Raw genomic sequence first — 20941 nt, forward strand, 5'->3', positions numbered from 1 at the left:
TGGCTGCTGGGGAGAAAGGGAGGGGGTGATATCACTCCAACTTGCAGTACAGCAGTAAAGAGTGGCTGAAGTTTATCAGAGCACAAGTCACATGACTGGGGGCAGCTGGGAAATTGACAAAATGTCTAGCCCCATGTCAGATTTCAAAATTGAATATAAAAAAATCTGTTTGCTCTTTTGAGAAATGGATTTCAGTGCAGAATTCTGCTGGAGCAGCACTATTAACTGATGTGTTTTGAAAAAATGTTTTTTTCCCATGACAGTATCCCTTTAAGCTTTTGCTCACAGTCCCCTGATTTGACATTTTCTCGACGTTGTTCTTTTATTGTCCCTTCATGTTCTGATCCATTTCAGTAGCAGCATTTGAAGTGTTTTTTAATTGGGGAGTGACACAGAATCAAGCCTTGTGTTTGGGTGCAGTTCCCCTTTAAGGCTCAGTGACGTGTGAAGGGGAGGGACTCGAGTTGAAGCCAATGATTGAGTCCCGCTGAGGCTCCGCCCCCTCCCCTGATTGAGGCGCTTCTGCTTTTTGCCTCTTGCGTCTCTCCCAGTCATTCACTTCCGATAAGACAATGAGATCCCAGTTTTCAGCAGGCTCCTCCCCGCCAGACATCCCCGCCCCCCAAGGAAGCTTCAGACGTCAAACTCAGCTCCTCCCCGAGACTGACTCCTCCCCTGTCCCCGTCAGATCTCCGGCGAATCACTGTGCCCTCCCATTAGTGACTCTTCCCCTCTCCGTGACTGACTTCGTGCGAGTGGCGCCGCCTCCCGGGAAGCATGGCCGGCTCTGACTGTGCAGCTGAGGAGCCGCAACAAGATGAGGGTTTCGCCCAGTTCGTGTCTCTGCACCTGACCGCCCTCACCGCCTCCGGGATCCCCCAGCTCTACTGGGCCGCTCTGTACCGCAAACTGCACGGGGAGGTACCGGACACACTGGCGGCACTGACTGTGTGTTACTGTGAGTGTGAGTAGTAGTGAGTGAGTAGAGAGGCAGTGAAGTGTGAGTAGTAGTGAGTGTGAGTAGTGGTTAGTGAGCATGAATAGTAGTGAGTGAGTGTGAGTAGTGGTGAGTGAGTAGTAGTGATTAAGTAGTAGTGAGAATAAGTGAGTAGAGGGGCAGTGAAGTGTGAGTAGTGGTTAGTGAGTGTGAGTAGTGAGAGAGTGAGTAGGGTCACGTTGAGTGCAAGAAGGGGCAGTGAGTGTGAGTAGTGGTTAGTGAGCATGAATAGTAGTGAGTGAGTGTGAGTAGTGGTGAGTGAGTAGTAGTGATTTAGTAGTGAGAGTAAGTGAGTAGAGGGGCAGTGAAGTGTGAGTAGTGGTTAGTGAGCATGAGTAGTAGTGAGTGAGAGTGAGTAAGGGGACAGTGAGTGTGAGTAGTGAGAGAGTGAGTAGGTTCACGGTGAGTGCAAGAAGGGGGCAGTGAGTTTGAGGAGTAGTGAGTGTGAGTAGAGGGGCAGTGAACATGAGTAGTCGTAGTGTGAGTAGTTGTGAGGGTGAGTAAGAGTGAGTAGTAGTGAGAGTGAGTAAGGGGGCAGTGAGTGTGAGTAGTGGTGAATGAGTAGTAGTGAGAGTGATTAAGGAGGCAGTGAGTGTGAGTAGAAGGACAGTAGGAGTGAGTAGTGGTGAGGAGTTGTGAGTAAGTAGTAGTGTGAGTAAGGGGCAGTGAGTGCAAGTAGTGTGAGTAGTGAGAGAGTGAGTAAGGGGCAGTGAGAGTGAGTAGAGTCACAGTGAGTGAAAGAAGGGGGCAGTGAGTGTGAGTAGTAGTGAGCATGAGTAGAGGGGCAGTGAGTAGTGGTTAGTGAGTGTGAGTGAGTTGAGGGGCAGTGAGTGTGAGTAGTAGTGAGAGTGAGTAAGGGGTAGTAAGTGTGAGTAGAGCAGCAATGAGTGAGTAAGTAAGGGGCAGTGAGTGTGTGTAGAGTGTGAGTAGCGAGAGAGTGAGTAGGGTCACGTTGAGTGCAAGAAGGGGCAGTGAGTATGAGTAGTAGTGAGCATGAGTAAGTGGACAGTAAGAGTGAGTATTAGTGAGAGTGAGTGAGTAAGGGGGCAGTGAGTGTAGACAAACAAGACATGGGATGATGATATGGGAATTGTGGTTGAAATGTTGGGGAAGTTCAAGTAGGGTAATATCTCTTTAATACTGAGGCATGCTGGGAGATGTAGTTCAGCAGGACGACACCAAAACCTTTGGGTGACTTGGGGCCCCATTAAATATATATTTTCCACTCTCTTCCGTTTAGCCATTGCGGAACTACAAGTCCCAGAATCCCCAGCAGATGGTGTTAGACTGGGAGCTGTAGTTCATCCTGTGCTCCTTCACTAACATGTATTGTGCCCTTCCTGTACTCTGCACTGCTAGTTCTGACTTCTCACTTGTGATACAATGTAGCAGAAGCAGCTGTGGAGACAAACACATACTCCTAACTTCTGCTACATTGTTTTAAGAGTCACAACCAGCAGTGCATGTACAATTGTTAGTTTTTCTTTACATTCTAGTCCTACAGAATCAGAACCAGAGGGTGGGGCAGAGTCAACTCTGTATTTATAAGGATTAACCCTCGTGTGTGTGGGTACAGCAGGTTGGCACATCCAGACTGACAAACAAGACTGGGCACGTCTGCTTTTACTCATTTGCTCCTCATGTGCCCGGGCGTGCCCCTCCCCCTGCACTGCTATATCCGACTCCCTCCCTCTAATATTGTATCATTATTCCCTGCAAACTTGCTGCTCCCCGGCTATTCAACTCCCTGATCTCATATCATGTTCTCTATGTCTTCCTGAGTCAATACTTACTGTATATGGCCTCCCCTATATCCCCCATTATATGGCCTCCCTTCCTTCATTCTCCTCCCCTATATCCCCCCATTATATGGCCTCCCTTCCTTCATTCTCCTCCCCTATATCCCCCCCATTATATGGCCTCCCCTATATCCCCCATTATATGGCCTCCCCTATATCCCCCCATTATATGGCCTCCCCTATATCCCCCATTATATGGCCTCCCCTATATCCCCCCATTATATGGCCTCCCCTATATCCCCCATTATATGGCCTCCCCTATATCCCCCATTATTTTGCCTCCCCTATATCCCCCATTATTTTGCCTCCCCTATATCCCCCATTATATGGCCTCCCTGCCTTCATTCTCCTCCCCTATATCCCCCATTATATGGCCTCCCTTCCTTCATTCTCCTCCCCTATATCCCCCCATTATATGGCCTCCCCTATATCCCCCATTATTTTGCCTCCCCTATATCCCCCATTATATGGCCTCCCCTATATCCCCCATTATATGGCCTCCCTGCCTTCATTCTCCTCCCCTATATCCCCCATTATATGGCCTCCCTTCCTTCATTCTCCTCCCCTATATCCCCCCATTATATGGCCTCCCTTCCTTCATTCTCCTCCCCTATATCCCCCCATTATATGGCCTCCCTGCCTTCATTCTTCTCCCCTATATCCCCCCATTATATGGCCTCCCTGCCTTAATTCTCCTCCCCTATATCCCCCCATTATATGGCCTCCCTGCCTTCATTCTCCTCCCCTATATCCCCCATTATATGGCCTCCCTTCCTTCATTCTCCTCCCCTATATCCCCCCATTATATGGCCTCCCCTATATCCCCCATTATTTTGCCTCCCCTATATCCCCCATTATATGGCCTCCCCTATATCCCCCATTATATGGCCTCCCCTATATCCCCCATTATATGGCCTCCCTGCCTTCATTCTCCTCCCCTATATCCCCCATTATATGGCCTCCCTTCCTTCATTCTCCTCCCCTATATCCCCCCATTATATGGCCTCCCTTCCTTCATTCTCCTCCCCTATATCCCCCCATTATATGGCCTCCCTGCCTTCATTCTTCTCCCCTATATCCCCCCATTATATGGCCTCCCTGCCTTCATTCTCCTCCCCTATATCCCCCACAGTGGCGTAACTAGATATTACTGGGCCCCACAGCAAATTATTTTTCAGGCCCCCAAAATGTTTTGGGGTTGACTTGTTTCTCCAATATTTATTGAAATTTTATATGAATTAGGGCCTCGTGGGGCCCCTATACCTCCTGGGCCCCCCTGCAGCCGCAGGGTCTGCTTCCTCTATAGTTACGCCCCTGATCCCCCATTATATGGCCTCCCTGCCTTCATTCTTCTCCCCTATATCCCCCCATTATATGGCCTCCCTTCCTTCATTCTCCTCCCCTATATCCCCCATTATATGGCCTCCCTGCCTTCATTCTCCTCCTGTATATCCCCCCATTATATGGCCTCCCTGCCTTCATTCTCCTCCCCTATATCCCCCCATTATATGGCCTCCCTTCCTTCATTCTCCTCCCCTATATCCCCCATTATATGGCCTCCCTTCCTTCATTCTTCTCCCCTATATCCCCCCCCCATTATATGGCCTCCCTGCCTTCATTCTTCTCCCCTATATCCCCCCCCCATTATATGGCCTCCCTTCCTTCATTCTTCTCCCCTATATCCCCCCCCCATTATATGGCCTCCCTGCCTTCATTCTTCTCCCCTATATCCCCCCCCCCATTATATGGCCTCCCTTCCTTCATTCTCCTCCCCTATATCCCCCATTATATGGCCTCCCTTCCTTCATTCTTCTCCCCTATATCCCCCCCCCATTATATGGCCTCCCTGCCTTCATTCTTCTCCCCTATATCCCCCCCCCCATTATATGGCCTCCCTGCCTTCATTCTCCTCCCCTATATCCCCCATTATATGGCCTCCCTTCCTTCATTCTTCTCCCCTATATCCCCCCCCCATTATATGGCCTCCCTGCCTTCATTCTCATCCCCTATATCCCCCATTATATGGCCTTCATTCGCCTCCCCTATATCCCTCCATTGTTTGGCCTTCCTGGGATTAACCAATAATGGAATGAATTTGGCTTTGCCGCCACCCCATGATGTTTCTGTGTCACCCCAGGTGTTTGATGCGGGGGAGATATTCGGGATTATGCAGGTGGAGGAGGCAGAGGAGGACGATGAAGATGATGATGAAGAGCAACAGGAGTCAGAAATGAAGAAGCCAAATCCCGGCACTGAGCTGTCCTTCAAAGTGATTGTAACCAATGAAGGGGGACTCCAAGCCTCTGATCCCAACAGGTGAGTCTGGCCACGCCCCTTCCCTTTATCATACACTTGGACAGAACAGGAAACTGAAGTCACTCCTGCTCTAACCCCGCCTTCCTTTCCAGCATCTTCCTCATTGACCACGCCTGGACATACCGTGTAGATCACGCCCGCCAGCAGCTCCTGCAAGTGCCCGGCCTCCTGCACCGCATGGCCAATCTCATGGGGCTGCCGTTCCATGGGGAGGTGCCTGATGAAGGCGTGGTGGAGGCGGTGCTTCAGGACATGTGGAAATACAACCAAACCTACCAGCTCTCCCATGGGGTAAGTCAGGTCCCATCACTGAGCTTCATGTTTAATATTTACGGCCAGTACTGACCTGGTCTCACCTGATTGGTCACTTTGGGTCCTTATATGATTTCTGCAGTCGGCAGAGGAGAAGGTTCCAGTCTGGTACATTATGGATGAGTTCGGATCTCGGATCCAGCATTCCAATGAGCCAACGTTTTGTACCGCTCCCTTGTTCTACTTCCCTCAGCAAATCGCCTTCACCATCTTGTGGCCCCTGAGGGACCTGGAAAATGGAGGTACTGGGGGACTGGGTGTTGTTCAGTCGGGTTATTTTGTCTTCTTGTCTCCTCTCTCCCTAAACCCACAGGTATCAGTGTAGCACCACCCACTCCTGCTGGGGACAGTGTATTAATGGGAACAACTTCCTGCTGGGGGCAGTGTGTCAATGAGAACAACTTCCTGCTGGGGGCAGTGTGTCAATGGGAACAACTTCCTGCTGGGGGCAGTGTGTCAATGATAACAACTTCCTGCTGGGGGCAGTGTGTCAATGAGAACAACTTCCTGCTGGGGGCAGTGTGTCAATGAGAACAACTTCCTGCTGGGGGCAGTGTGTCAATGAGAACAACTTCCTGCTGGGGGCAGTGTGTCAATGGGAACAACTTCCTGCTGGGGGCAGTGTGTCAATGAGAACAACTTCCTGCTGGGGGCAGTGTGTCAATGGGAACAACTTCCTGCTGGGGGCAGTGTGTCAATGGGAACAACTTCCTGCTGGGGGCAGTGTGTCCATGGGAACAACTTCCTGCTGGGGGCAGTGTGTCAATGGGAACAACTTCCTGCTGGGGCAGTGTGTCAATGGGAACAACTTCCTGCTGGGGCAGTGTGTCAATGAGAACAACTTCCTGCTGGGGGCAGTGTGTCAATGATAACAACTTCCTGCTGGGGGCAGTGTGTCAATGATAACAACTTCCTGCTGGGGGCAGTGTGTCAATGGGAACAACTTCCTGCTGGGGGCAGTGTGTCAATGGGAACAACTTCCTGCTGGGGGCAGTGTGTCAATGGGAACAACTTCCTGCTGGGGGCAGTGTGTCAATGGGAACAACTTCCTGCTGGGGGCAGTGTGTCTATGGGAACAACTTCCTGCTGGGGGCAGTGTGTCAATGGGAACAACTTCCTGCTGGGGGCAGTGTGTCCATGGGAACAACTTCCTGCTGGGGGCAGTGTGTCCATGGGAACAACTTCCTGCTGGGGGCAGTGTGTCCATGGGAACAACTTCCTGCTGGGGGCAGTGTGTCCATGATAACAACTTCCTGCTGGGGGCACTGTGTCCATGGGAACAACTTCCTGCTGGGGGCACTGTGTCCATGGGAACAACTTCCTGCTGGGGGCACTGTGTCCATGGGAACAACTTCCTGCTGGGGGCACTGTGTCCATGGGAACAACTTCCTGCTGGGGACACTGTGTCCATGGGAACAACTTCCTGCTGGGGGCACTGTGTCCATGGGAACCACTTCCTGCTGGGGGCACTGTGTCCATGGGAACCACTTCCTGCTGGGGACACTGTGTCCATGGGAACAACTTCCTGCTGGGGGCACTGTGTCCATGGGAACCACTTCCTGCTGGGGGCACTGTGTCCATGGGAACCACTTCCTGCTGGGGGCACTGTGTCCATGGGAACCACTTCCTGCTGGGGGCACTGTGTCAATGATAACTTCCTGCTGGGGGCAGTGTATCAGTGGAAACCACTTCCTGCTGGGGGCAGTGTGTGAATAATAAGAACTTGCTTGTGATTCATGTTTTCTCTCTTCAGAGGAAGTTACACGGGATTTTGCCTACGGAGAGTCCGACCCCCTGATCCGGAACTGCCTGTTGCACCCGTGGCGGCCCGTAGACTTAAGTCACATTGGGAGTCACACCCCGGAGCCGCCTGCCAGTTATTATGAGGTGAGTGACCCCAGTTTGAGGTTATAGAGAGTGGTGCCCCCTGCTGGTAGTGCCACACTGTGATCACCCTTTTGTTCGCTATGCATCATGGGAAGTTCACAGCAGACGCATTGTCATTTACTAATTACAGCAGTGTCGTAAAGTGACGCCCCTCACTGATGAGTATCGTGTTGTTTCCGCAGGCAATCTTCTCTGAGAATAAAGAGACCCTGCCGGTTCCCATAGCGCCAGCCTGTCCCGCCAAGGACAAAATCTTCAGGTAAGACTGGGGGTGTTGGGCTCTGGGTTCGAGTCCAGCCGGGGAGCTGACGGAATGATGTATAATCTCTGTACGACGCTGTGGAATTTGTTGGTGCTATATAAGTGTATAGATATATCAGGATCACGGGTGCTGCCATTGCTGTTCTATAGAAGTGACGGGGTGTCTCCGCACAGGGTACACACAGACATGGAGCAGGTACTGGCCGGGCTCAGCCACCCGCGTTTCCTGTTCACGGGTGACGAGAAAGAAGCCGATATCCTGTTCAACTTCTCCCACATCAAGGATTACAGGTGAGCCCCTGCCCCAGCGCCCCTCCATTCCTTGTGGACGCCCCCTTATGGTATAAATCACCAGCTCACTAACATTTCATTGGCCTTCACAACACTGGCATCCGCCCCTTTCTTAAAGGATAAGTAAATCTTAAAAATAAGTGAATGTAGAATTGATGAGGGGGCTATTCTTAGCACTTTTGTAATGTACATTCATTATTTATTTTGTTATGATTCCAAGATATTAAGGGATACATGTGCTGTTAATATGAATGAATTTTGTTACAACAGCGCCACCTGCTGGTCAGTTTCCCACCAGTCTGACCAGCAAGTAGTCAAGGAAGTTGTCAGGAGAAAGAAAGAGGCTGATGTTCTTCTGCTTAGGAAAGATGTGAGAAAGGTTTCTAATTTTATTCCTAAGCAGAAGAACATCAGCCTCTTTCTTTCTCCTGACAACTTCCTTGACTACTTGCTGGTCAGACTGGTGGGAAACTGACCAGCAGGTGGCGCTGTTGTAACAAAATTCATTCATATTAACAGCACATGTATCCCTTAATATCTTGGAATCAAAAAAAAATTAAATAATGAATGTACATTGCAAAAGTGCTTAGAAAACCCCCCTCATTGGTTTTACATTCACTTATTTTTAAGGTTTATGTATCCTTTAAATCCTTTAAATGATCAGTAGAGCCATTTGATTCAAGTCTGCAATCTGATTTGAAATAAAGGAACATGTCTCACTCACCACTGACCAATCGTTGAACTTCCCTGCCAGGACCCTAAGCACCGAGAGGCCCCACCTCCTGCTCAATCAGTTCCCCTGCGAGAACCTCCTCACCGTTAAGGATTGTCTGGCCTCTGTTTCACGCCGGGCCGGGGGGCCAGAGGGTCCAAGATGGCTGCCAAGGACCTTTAACCTACGCACGGAACTTCCGCAGTTCATCAGTTGTTTCAAGCAGCGCGAGCAACGGTCAGTAATTGTGCCTGAACCCTAATATCACATGCCTGGTTACTAGGGGGATTGAAACCTAGCAACATGGAAACACCGTAACACAACATTAATTTGGTGCTTGTGTCTCCTTGTTTTCTTCTTCTCTACAGCGGTGACGACAATCACTGGATTTGTAAACCATGGAACCTGGCGAGGGGCCTCGATACCCACGTCACCACTGACCTCTCCTACATTATACGTCAGAGGGAAAGTACCCCCAAGGTTTGGCCCCCTGTTTTACACTACAAAGATGCCCTGCTTTATGGCAGCTGAGATTCTAGCTATCTGTATAACAGAACATTCTGTCCCAGTGGCTGCACAGATCCTATTTGATCCCCATTGTAACAACAGTCCTGTCCTGCTTTATGGCAGCTGAGATTCTAGCTATCTGTATAACAGAACATTCTGTCCCAGTGGCTGCACAGATCCTATCTGATCCCCATTGTAAGCAGCAGTCCTGCCCTGCTTTATGGCAGCTGAGATTCTAGCTATCTGTATAACAGAACATTCTGTCCCAGTGGCTGCACAGATCCTATCTGATCCCCAGTGTATGCAGCAGTCCTGTCCTGCTTTATGGCAGCTGAGATTCTAGCTATCTGTATAACAGAACATTCTGTCCCAGTGGCTGCACAGATCCTATCTGATCCCCATTGTAAGCAGCAGTCCTGTCCTGCTTTATGGCAGCTAAGATTCTAGCTATCTGTATAACAGAACATTCTGTCCCAGTGGCTGCACAGATCCTATCTGATCCCCATTGTAAGCAGCAGTCCTGTCCTGCTTTATGGCAGCTGAGATTCTAGCTATCTGTATAACAGAACATTCTGTCCCAGTGGCTGCACGGATCCTATCTGATCCCCATTGTAAGCAGCAGTCCTGTCCTGCTTTATGGCAGCTGAGATTCTAGCTATCTGTATAACAGAGCATGAGCTGTTTTCTATGTCCATTCCCAGGTTGTATGTAAGTACATCGAGGATCCGGTGCTTTTCCATCGGGATGACGTGGGGCTGGTGAAGTTCGATGTTCGCTATGTGGTGTTGCTCCGCTCGGTTCAGCCGCTGAGACTTTACGCTTACAATGTCTTCTGGCTCCGATTCGCTAACAGGTGAACTTCTCTCTTGTGTCTCCAGCTGAACCGGCACTTGCATTTACCATACACATATACAAATATTCCAATTGGGGAGTCCCCGTTTTCTGGGGTGTTAGAGCTCCGCAGTAGCGACAAGCTCTAACACCACTTTATGGTACCCCCTCTTTGTTGGGTATTTAATGGGTTAACCCCGTACAGTCAAGCCACAGTACAGGCTTCCCACCCACTGTGGAATCTTCTGATTCGCTGACTCTTTTAGCCAATGCTGATTGGTTTCATTGATGACATGTGACTTCCTCTCTTCCCGACAGGCCGTTTGCGCTGGATGAGTTGGATAATTATGAGAAACATTTCACAGTAATGAATTACACCCCCGGAGTTGAGCTGAAACAGGTAGGGGCCCCTATGGGTGAGGTGTAAATAATCACTACCCCTCCCCCACAGATCTGTGTATTTGGGGGTGCCAGGCTGTGGGTATTAACCCTTTTCCGTGTGTTTCAGATCCACTATGATGAGTTTATCCCCCTGTTTGAGAAGCAGTACCCCGAGATCCAATGGGGCTCCATACAGGTAAGTGCCGCTGGGAATGAAGGAGCTGCCAGACTGGAAAACTGACCATTAAACAGTAGTCACGGCTGTGGGTTTACTCTGAGTATCCCTGTTTCATCTCACACCCAAGAAACATACGGGCAGGTTCCTTGGCTCCTGATAAAACTGCCCCTAGTGTGTGATAGGGCCCTTAGATTGTAAGCTCTACTGGTGCAGGGGATGATGGGAATGATTTATGTCTGTACAAAGCTATAGATATATAATACTCAAAAGCCATGAATATCTTGTAAATGATATCCTTATAAACGGTGAGTTCTGATGTCATCAGTTATAAACGGTGAGTAGTGATGTCGCTTTTGTCACATGACTCACTAAAACTTGTGTATTATAATAAATAAAGTAGCCCTTGTTGGAAAATATGAGGATATTAGAAGTTACCTCGGAGTTCCATGACCTGTATAAATATATAATACACAAAAGCCATGAATATCTTGTAAATGATATCCTTATAACCGGTGAGTAGTGATGTCATCAGTTATAAACGGTGAGTAGTGATGTCGCTTTTGTCACGACTCACTAAATCTTGTGTATTATAATTAATAAAGTAACCCTTAGGATATTAGTTCCATGACCTGTATAAATATATAATATAGTTTAATAGAGTCATGGAACTCCTCGGTGACTTATAATTAGGGGTGCTCCGAATCCTTCTTCCCAGCCGTACCGAATCGCAATTTGCATATGCAAATTAGGGGTGGGGAGGGAAGTCATGTGACTTTTTGTCACAATATAAAAATAAAAAATGTTTTTCCTTCCCACCCCTAATTTGCATATTCAAATTAGGATTCGGCATTCGCCCGAATCTTTCGCGAAGGATTCGCCCGAATCTTTCGCGAAGGATTTGCCCGAATCCAAAATAGTGGATTCGGGGCATCCCTACTATATCCTTATATTTTACAATAGGGGGTACTTTATTCACTATATAGTGGCTAATAATAATATATGCAAACTTGGCTCCTCCCCCAGGCGGAGCTGTTTAAGTGCTTTCGAGAATTATTCCAAGTGGCGGCGTCCAAACCTGCGCCTTACGGAATCTGCGATTATTCCTCGTCCCGGGCGATATACGCCATCGACCTCATGCTGAAATGGGACACTGACGCCCAAGGTAAAAGATTTCTCTTTATAGGAGGGAAAAGGAGTCTAATTTGGGGTAAATTGGGGCTGGGAGGGAGACTGAGAGGTCTGGGCTACTTATTAGTAATTACTAGTGATGGGCGTATTTATTCGTCAGGCATGGATTTGCGGCAAATTTACGCATTTCGCCACCTGCGAATTGTTTCACAAGAAAATTTACGGAAAAAAAGTCAAAAAATTGTTGAGTGCGTGAAAATTGTCGCAGTCAAGTTTATTTGGACGCCCATTGACTTAAATGCATTTGGACAAAAAAAAGTCGCCGTAAAATAAAGCGCCCATTTACTTTAATGCATTTCGGGCGAAAAATTGACGCTTGTGTAAAACTTGTTGCACGTCAAAATAAGTTTGATGCCCCTTGACTTCAACGCGTTTCGCACATTTTTTGTAGATCAATAAATGCAGGGGGGAGATTTGTGGCAAATCTGTCCCTTTCCGATTTGCCGAAAAACTTGGGGGGGGGGGGGGAAAAAAAGCGAAATGGGACAGATTCGCCCCTTGCTAGTGATTACAGTAAGGCTGAGAGGTTTTGTCGTCCCCATAGAAAAGACATAAGGCGCCAACAGCTCCTCCCGCATTTATCGATCTACAAAAATTGTGTGGAACGCGTGCGAATAAGGCACCGACGGCTTGCCCAGCATTTATCTCTTATATCCAGCCCAGAGGCTGCTGGGAATTGTAGTTTATTGTATTGTATAGCTGAAACCTTTGACCTATGACCCCCCCATTGTCTCCTATCAGGGAAGCGGGTGATGCAGCCTCAAATCCTGGAAGTCAACTTTAACCCTGACTGCGCCAGAGCCTGCAGGTACCACCCCACCTTTTTCAACGACCTCTTCAGCACCCTCTTCCTGGACGAGACCGACAACTGCCCCGTGACGCCCATCCTCTAGGGCAAAGAGCTCGCACCTCCCAAAGTGCTGGGCAGACGCTTGGTAACGTGGATTTATACCGCAGCGCCCCCAAAACTTCCCCCCCAACCCACTCTGATGTCACAGCTTCTATAGGACTCGGTGACTTGCTGGCAAGGCTTACGCTTTGTGGCTGCTGCTTGGGGCTGGGCAAAGGTTTGCTGAGGATTATGGGAAATGCAGGATTAATACAGAAGAGCTATGGTTAATGCAGAAGTCAATATACTGTACCCAAAGATGCTCGTCCCCCTGTAATATTTCAGTCTCATATCATATATATATATATATATATCTCATTCCCCCAGAATATATGCTGCTTGGGATATTCAGTGCACACAGGCAATATACAGTATATTTCTATATATATATATACCACTCACTTGTTAGTGCACTAACCGTGCCGTGGGTAGGATCAAGGCTACAAGTGCACCCTGGGAATTTTTTTCCCATCCTGAGTCCGTTCCGCATTTCTTTCGGGAAGTTGTTTCTTTTTTCAAACCATTTCAGGAAGAGTCTTAATAGGTTGCAGTGGTGGGTTTCTGTGGTCTCCATGTTGATCGGTGGATTTTAGTTTGTCCCTTTCCACCCGCCGCTTGGTACAGTCGCTCAAATAAAAAATTAAACGATAATCACAAGGGTGTCCAAAGTTTTTGCGACGAGGGCCAGATTTGGTGAGGTGAAAATGTGTAGGGGCCGACCATTCAGCCTGATATTCTTTCAACGATTAACATTAAAGGGGAAGTAAAGTGTAAAATAGAATAAGGCTAGAAATGCTGTATTTTGTATACTAAACATAAACATGAACTTACTGCACCACAAGCCTAATCAAACAAATAATTTATGCTTTCAAAGTTGGCCACAGGGGGTCACCATCTTGTAACTTTGTTATACATCTTTGCAAGACCAAGACTGTGCACATGCTCGGTGTGATCTGGGCTGCTTAGGGGTCGTCATAAATTATCAAATAATATCTGCCAGAAGCCGATACAGCAAGACTGATTAATAATCAGAATATACAGACTGCACTGGCTCCTGTGTTGTCATGTAATCTAATGTGGATTTTATAGTTTTTGTATTGTTTAATACAAACTTTCTCCAACTCTGCAGAACCAGTGGCTGCAGCAAAATAATCCTCCAAATAGAATCCCAGTTTATCTGTTTAAATCTGGCTCCATGATCTTTGTCCCTGCAGCTGGAGTTGGAAACAGTAAAGGGGATGTAAAGGCAGAAATAAAATCCAATACAAATCTCTACACAGTCGCCGACTGCTCTACAGGGAAACAAACAAAGCTGCTTGAGTTCTGCATGGCTGGGAAGTAAGGCGGGGGCTCCCCCTGCTGTTCATAAGTATGATTGTTTCCCTGCAGAGCAGTTAGTGACCGTCTGACAATTCCTATCCACAGCAGTAAATGAAGGGAGAATTTCACTGCATACAGTCAGGTTTCTTATAAAAACGATACACATTTTTACTTAAAGTATATTGGAGATAGGTGTCTTTTTCATTAAAGAAAGTAAAAATGGGATTTAATTCTTTTGCCTTTGCATGCCCTTTAAATGCAAATGAACTATTTTATGAGATTTTTTATTGAAACTGGCACTTTGTATATGAAGAGAAAGGTAAGATATCACACTGGGTGCCACACTATATATTTTATTTCTGTGTATCTTTCTCCCTGTTTATTAAAGTGTAGTCGGACTATGGTGAATGGAGATAGTACTGTTGGCAGCTCATTTCAATTCCCTCAAGATTTCTCTCTGCGGTTTTGTGCCTTTATGTCGCCATGGAGCCCACCTGTGACTTCTGATATTCTCATATTGTACCCGCTGTGTGTGTATATGTATGTATGTATGTACAGTATATATATATTTGTACAGCAATGGTTCAGGCTACACAAGAGCCAGTGAGTAAACTAGAGAAGTATGTGAGAGAGTCTCTATTTCTTACACCTTCAGCTCACAGGCAGCAGTATAGACAATCATGTGATTCCTTGTTTAAATGAATCCCGATCATTTTTATTAATTTCATAATGGAGGCTGTGGGCAGGTGTAAGTTTGAAAACAGGTCGTAATTGGCCCACGGACCGGACTTTGGACATGGCTGAATTAAGACTCCTGCGCGGAACCAATTTGTTAAACCCGAACGCAACCCGATCCACTTGTACCTTATCTGCAACCTGATCCGCTGACCATCAAGAAACGGGAAGTGCTGTCATTGTAACCCGGCAGTGACATCATTAGAAGTAGGCGTGGTCAGAAAAAAGGAGTAAAACAGGAAGTGCTGTCATTATAACCCGGAAGTGACATTAGAAGTAGGGGTGATCAGAAAAAAACAGGAAGTGTGGTCATTGTAACCCAGAAGTGACATCATTAGAAGTAGGCGTGGTCAGAAAAAAGGAGTAAAACGGAGTTCGGTCATTGTAACCCGGAAGTGACATCATTAGAAGTAGGCGAGGTCAGAAAAAACGAGTAAAACGGGAAGTGCTGTCATTATAACCCGGAAGTGACATCATTAGAAGTAGGGGTGATCAGAAAAAAGGAGTAAAACAAAAGTGCTGTCATTGTAAAACGAAAAAGGAGTAAAATTCGCTATTAAGAAGACCGGCAAACCCGCGTCTATACCTGCTCCCGAAACTTCTACATGCAACCCGCAGGGTACCACAGTGCTGTCATTGTAACCCGGAAGTGACATCATTAGAAGTAGGCGTGGTCAGATAAAAAGGAGTAAAACCGGAAGTGCTGTCATTGTAACCTGGAAGTGACATTAGAAGTAGGGGTGATCAAATAAAAAGGTGTAAAAAAGGAAGTGCTGTCATTGTAACCCAGAAGTGACATCATTAGTAGGCGTGATCAGAAAAAAAGGAGTAAAACAGGAAGTGCTCTCATTGTAAAATGAACAAGGAGTAAAACTCGCTATTAAGAAGACCGGCAAACCCGCGTCTATACCTGCTCCCGAAACTTCTACATGCAACCCGCAGGGTACCACAGTGCTGTCATTGTAACCCGGAAGTGACATCATTAGAAGTAGGCGTGGTCAGATAAAAAGGAGTAAAACAGGAAGTGCTGTCATTGTAACCCGGAAGTGACAGAAGTAGGGGTGATCAGAAAAAAAGGAGTAAAACAGGAAGTGCTGTCATTGTAACCCGGAAGTGACAGAAGTAGGCGTGATCAGAAAAAAAGGAGTAAAACAGGAAGTGCTGTCATTGTAACCCGGAAGTGACAGAAGTAGGCGTGATCAGAAAAAAAGGAGTAAAACAGGAAGTGCTGTCATTGTAAAATGAAGAAGGAGTAAAACTCGCTATTAAGAAGACCGGCAAACCCGCGTCTATACCTGCTCCCGAAACTTCTACATGCAACCCGCAGGGTACCACAGGTTTTTGCAGATACCCGAGCCGCTGCATGGCTCTAGCCTGAATAGATCCTTCCTACCTCGGCCACGTACTCATGAGTAGGGATGCACCGAATCCACTATTTTGGATCCGGCCGAATCCTTAGCTAAAGATTTGGCCAAATACCGAATCCTGGACAAATCCCAAATTCGGTGCATCCCTTCTCATAAGTATATCGGTAGTGTTTTTTTGAAAAACACTAATGTAGTGCGTCGATAACAACAGTAGCTGCTCTGCTGAAAATGAATCTCATTTACTGAGTCACATTGCAGCCCAATAGCACAAGACTTTCCTCTTCTCAGGAAATTCAGCCCAGTGGGACTGCTGAGTGGTTAACAAAAATGTCTTACTCCCTAAGGCCCTGTTGTTAGGCCTTTATTTTCCATGTAGACTCCTTGCAGGCAGTGTATTCAGGAACCAGTTGTTCAGGTTGCTGTAGAACCTGTAGTTATATCCGCGGGCTGCTGAACAACCCAAGGTCAGTGAGTGGTGCCGAGTATCTCGTTGGTCACTGGGGTGGGTGCTGAGCTTACTGGAGGCCATAATAATCTAAATGCCCCCAGTTGGGCAGTTCTGAGTTATTGGGAGTTGTGGAGGATCATTCAATGACAATTACTATGGAGAGAAAAGAGTAAATTCCTTTCAGGTTTTTATTGTGGAATGATCCGTCGCTCACAGGAGCAGCGGCGCTGCAGGTACACTCGGGGCTTTACATTGTACATCATACGGACCGAGGCTGATCAATATAAAACAATATGATACATTTGATAGAAACTACGGCTTCCTACTCGCTCTTGTCCTCCTTCTTGTTGTCCCTCCAGATGCAGTAGTTGAGGGCGGACGCCAGCGTGAGCCACGCGAGATACGGGAGCATCAGATACGCTGCCGACCGGCTAATGGGGTGCCAAGATAGGGTTGTGGCCACAGCGGTCCCCCAGAGGAAAACTAAATCCACCAGCCCCTAGAAAGAAATAGTTATAACAGTGGGTTATACATGGAAGCGGAGGGGGGTTGAGAATAAAAGGGGCAGTTGTGCCGCCTGCAGTACTCACTTGTTTTCTTAAAGGATAACTAAACCTTTAAAATAATTGAATGTAAAATTGATAAGGGGGCTATTCTAAGCACGTTTGTAATTGACATTCATTATTTTATTCCAAGATATTAAGGGATACATGTACTGTTAATATGAATGAATTTTGTTAAAACAGCACCACCTGCTGGTCAGTTTCCCACCAGTCTGACCAGCAAGTAGTCAAGGAAGTTGTCAGGAGAAAGAAAGAGGCTGATGTTCCTCTGCTTAGGAAAGATGTGAGAAAGGTTTCTAATTTTATTCCTAAGCAGAAGAACATCAGCCTCTTTCTTTCTCCTGACAATTTCCTTGACTACTTGCTGGTCAGACTGGTGGGAAAATGACCAGCAGGTGGCGCTGTTGTAACAAAATTCATTCATATTAACAGTACATGTATCCCTTAATATCTTGGAATTAAAAAAGAATACATAATGAATGTAAATCGCAAAAGTGCTTAGAATAGTCCCCTCGTCAGTTTTACATTTACGTATTTTAAAGGTTTATTTATCCTTTAACAGTACATGAATCCTTTAATATCTTGGAATTAGAAAAAAATATATATATATATTTTTAAGGTTTACTTATCCTTTACCCCGGCCTATCTGCTTGGGAAGAGGGCAGTCAACACCCAATCCTGCTCGCTACGCCATTGTTTATTACCCATGCCTGTCCTGCCCCCTATCTCTGACATCATCAGAGGGCAAGTGCAAGCATATAAACCCATCGTTCGTGGGGCTTGGTGCAGCAAAGAGAGGCTGTGGGAGGAGCAAAGAGAGGTTGTGGGAGGGGCAGAGAGGTTGTGGGAGGAGCTGAGCAGTGGGGAATTCTGCCTGCCACGACCCACTTCTGGGGCTATTGCTCTGCCTGACCCGGTGATTTTGGGCCGACCTGCATATCACTACCCTGTATAGTTAGGTGGGCTAGAGCTCCAGTGTATGTTTCCAGTGATACATACCCAGCCGATCTTGTGGGCACCAAAGAATATGGGAGTCCATGCCCAGTTGAGGGCCAGCTGGCCGGCATACAGTCCAAGGGGCACCACGGCCTTTTCATTCAGTCCTCCCAGTTCCTTATAGATCAGATAGGAGCCGTAGCTACAGGAGGGGAAATGGAACATTTCATTTGAATCCCAAAGCCATTGTGTTCTCATATATAAATATATATAATAGACTCCTCCCATGCACAGGAAAGTCCAGTCCTATGAGAAAGTGCCACTTACCCCATGGAGGTGTATAATGTGGTCCACACGGGGCCAAACATCCAGTTGGGGGGGCGCCAGGAAGGTTTCACCAGGGTCGTGTACCAGGTTTTCACCTCTTTCCTCGTTATTAAACCCCCGACTATGCCGCCCACGTGGGGGAGGAGCGAGAGTCCGATAGCGGGAGCCCAGGAAGTCATTCTGGGAAGGAAAACTGAAAGGAGAGGTGGGGTTCCATAAGGGGAGTGATGAATAAAAGAACAGTTGGTTCCACCCACAGCAATTGCCCTATTATGTGATGCTGATCCCACCAATGAAATCCAAGGGGAAGTGTTTCTTTAAAGGAGAACTAAACCCTAAAAATGAACGTGGGTAAAAATGTCCTATTTTATATAGTGAACTTCTTGCACGAGGCTAAAGTTTGAGCTTGTCAATAGCAGCAATGATCCAGGACTTCAAACTTGTCACAGGGGGTCACCATCTTGGAAAGTGTCTGTGACACTCACATGCTCAGTGGGCTCTGATTGGCTGTTGAGAAGCTAAGCTTAGGGCTCGTCCCTAATTATCCAGCACAAAATGAGCTTCCCTGGCTGTAATATAAACTGATGCTACAGGTTTGCTGATTATTCAATTCTGATGCTAATTGCACTGGTTTCTGTGCTGCCATGTAGTAATTATGTGTATTAATTACTAATCAGCCTTATATTGTGACATTTCTATTCTATGTGTACTGTATATTGTGAGTGGCTCCCTAAGCTCAGTAAGTGACAGCAGCACAGAGCATGTGCAGTGAATCAGCAGAAAAGAAGATGGGGAGCTACTGGGGCATCTTTGGAGACACAGATCTTTACTGCTAAAGGACTGTGGTTGCCTTGGGCTGGTGCAGAAGCACAAAACATCATGTACAACATTTCTAGCTACTTCTTAAGTTAGGCTTTAGTTGTCCTTTAAAGTTGCATTAAATAAGCTCCTGCACCCTTTCCTGCCTGGCACCTTTTTAGGGGACAAGCTAAGTAGCAGCACCAGAGTTGCACGAGATCTGCACCCACTGTGATTGCGGCTAAAACCGGCTGCAGCAACTTTGGGTTTTTGTTGCACAACAGCGAGAGAAAGGAATGCAATGACATGACTGCACCTCCCCACGCTGGTGTTTGTACATAACTCCATGCGCCATTATCTCACTTACACAACCGGTGGGAGGGGCACAGGCCTGAGCTGACAGTCAGAAACAGGCGCTGAACTCAATTGGCCACCTGCAGACACGACATGTAGAGTCTTTGCAACCTCAGCGCTGATCCCTGGTATCTCCTCGATACACCCACACTTATCTGCAGCCCGTCAGCATAAAGGACAAGGAAACCCTAACCCCCAGCAAAACCCTTTTCAAAGAGCACCCCATCCCCCAGTCGCCCTTTCCTCTCCCCGAGTCGGTGGAGCCATTGTGCCCAAACTGGGGAGGGGGCAGAATCTGGGAGAGGGACTTGGGGTCACCATTTCAAATGTTGGCAGTCTAAATATACATGTCAATAAAATAAGAGCAGTGTTTACTTGTCCTTTAAAGACAGGGGTGCAGCAGAGATGATAACTGTGCAATTTAAGCCAATGATGGGCGGCACAGGCACTAACCTGACAGTTGGAGGAGAATACACCCAGTATGCCTAACCCTATATATCTGGTTGCCAGGAGCACAGGCCATAGAAACCATAAGGAATTTCACATTTCTCTATAGATCTATTACTAAATGGCAATTAAAGGGCAATAAAGGGACCCAAGACCCACTTCTCTTCTATAACGAAGGCGACTCTCTCACTGGTTGCTGTGGTTACCAAGCACTTTTGCACCAATCAATATTATCAGGTATTAAGAATGTGTCTATATATATATAGACTACAAATCCCAGCATGCACTGCTAGCACCACAGTAGGAGAGGAAAGTATTAGGTAGTTTGGGTGTCCTCAGCTGCCCCACCCTGACTTCTCCAGCAAACCCCAAGGAATTGTTTCCAAACTTAATTCCCAACAACAGAAAAGTTTTTGTACTTCCCAGCCCAAGGCAAGTCTTAATGGGAAGACAAAGTTGTGCAGGGGTTAAGTGAGCTGACAGTTACATAAGCAGCATCACCTGGGGCTGAGAGGAGTAACAGGTGCCTGGAAGGATCAAAACAAGTTAAATGCATTTAAAAAAAACAACTTTTGATTGAGGTTTAGTCCCTGCGCAGTGAATAAGCAGTGAATATGTTCCCCTCCTCGCCCCGCACCCCACAGCGTCCTCGGCACAACTCACCTTGACTGCGACACTAACTAAACTCCAACTGCTCCTGCCGGGAACTTGCAGCGCAACTTGATAGAGGAGCAGGGCGTGGTCAGACCGTGGAACTACTGGAGAGTGGGCGGGGTTACGGATCCAGCGGACGCTCCTCACCCGGATAAGGAAGAAGAGGGCGGCGGCCATATTGGAATTGGGAGAGTTTAGAGATCCACCCAATTGTAATTAAAATCAGCAACAGTGAATGATGATATAGGTCAGTGTGCTATTAATGTGCGCTATATTGCAAGGGGCGGGTAGGTTTGTACAAGTGTGTAGCTATAGCTGTATATATCCGCTGTACAACTCCCAGTCCTCCCAGTACAACTCCCAGTCCCAGACCCTACAACTCCCAGTCATTTCAACTCCCTGTACAACTCCCAGGCCCTACAGCTCCCAGTCATTGCACCTCC

General features: G+C 47.2%; 2 protein-coding genes across 4 annotated transcripts; one reads left to right on the forward strand and one right to left on the reverse strand.

Annotated features, from left to right (window-relative positions):
- The first annotated feature begins 650 nt into the window (after window positions 1-650).
- Window positions 651-13200, forward strand: ttll12.L (tubulin tyrosine ligase like 12 L homeolog). 3 transcript variants are annotated; one of them, XM_018251878.2, is made up of 14 exons: window positions 651-921; window positions 4934-5112; window positions 5205-5403; window positions 5507-5666; window positions 7178-7311; window positions 7494-7570; window positions 7747-7863; window positions 8618-8812; window positions 8944-9055; window positions 9784-9935; window positions 10232-10313; window positions 10422-10490; window positions 11496-11634; window positions 12402-13200. In XM_018251878.2, exons 1-14 carry the CDS (start codon window positions 778-780, stop codon window positions 12551-12553), a joined length of 1911 nt encoding a protein of 636 aa, XP_018107367.1. In that variant the 5' UTR covers window positions 651-777; the 3' UTR covers window positions 12554-13200. The 3 variants fall into 3 exon arrangements, with proteins under 3 accessions (XP_018107367.1, XP_018107368.1, XP_018107370.1); XM_018251879.2 differs by having other exon boundaries at window positions 840-958; XM_018251881.2 differs by having other exon boundaries at window positions 842-964.
- A 3384-nt stretch (window positions 13201-16584) lies between these two features.
- Window positions 16585-20549, reverse strand: tspo.L (translocator protein L homeolog). The gene is made up of 4 exons (NM_001086756.1): window positions 20508-20549; window positions 18246-18438; window positions 17982-18120; window positions 16585-16918 (listed from the first exon to the last, which is right to left on the reverse strand). The coding sequence occupies exons 2-4, from the start codon at window positions 18422-18424 to the stop codon at window positions 16742-16744; spliced, it is 495 nt and encodes a 164-aa protein (NP_001080225.1). The 5' UTR covers window positions 18425-18438; window positions 20508-20549; the 3' UTR covers window positions 16585-16741.
- Window positions 20550-20941: the final 392 nt, after the last annotated feature.

This window comes from Xenopus laevis, chromosome 3L, assembly GCF_017654675.1.
Source record: "Xenopus laevis strain J_2021 chromosome 3L, Xenopus_laevis_v10.1, whole genome shotgun sequence".
Taxonomy (NCBI): Eukaryota; Metazoa; Chordata; class Amphibia; order Anura; family Pipidae; genus Xenopus; species Xenopus laevis.

What these genes read in the sequence shown, in the direction of transcription:
- tspo.L (NM_001086756.1), bottom strand. Translation starts at nt 18,424, where the DNA reads ATGACTTCCTGGGCTCCCGCTATCGGACTCTCGCTCCTCCCCCACGTG. An exon ending in ACATTATACACCTCCATGGG is followed by an intron (nt 18,121 to 18,245) that starts GTAAGTGGCACT and finishes CCCCTCCTGTAG; the next exon opens with CTACGGCTCCTATCTGATCT. An exon ending in GTGCCCACAAGATCGGCTGG is followed by an intron (nt 16,919 to 17,981) that starts GTATGTATCACT and finishes ATTTCTTTCTAG; the next exon opens with GGGCTGGTGGATTTAGTTTT.
- ttll12.L (XM_018251878.2), top strand. Translation starts at nt 778, where the DNA reads ATGGCCGGCTCTGACTGTGCAGCTGAGGAGCCGCAACAAGATGAGGGT. An exon ending in CAAGCCTCTGATCCCAACAG is followed by an intron (nt 5,113 to 5,204) that starts GTGAGTCTGGCC and finishes CTTCCTTTCCAG; the next exon opens with CATCTTCCTCATTGACCACG. An exon ending in TCCCACATCAAGGATTACAG is followed by an intron (nt 7,864 to 8,617) that starts GTGAGCCCCTGC and finishes CTTCCCTGCCAG; the next exon opens with GACCCTAAGCACCGAGAGGC.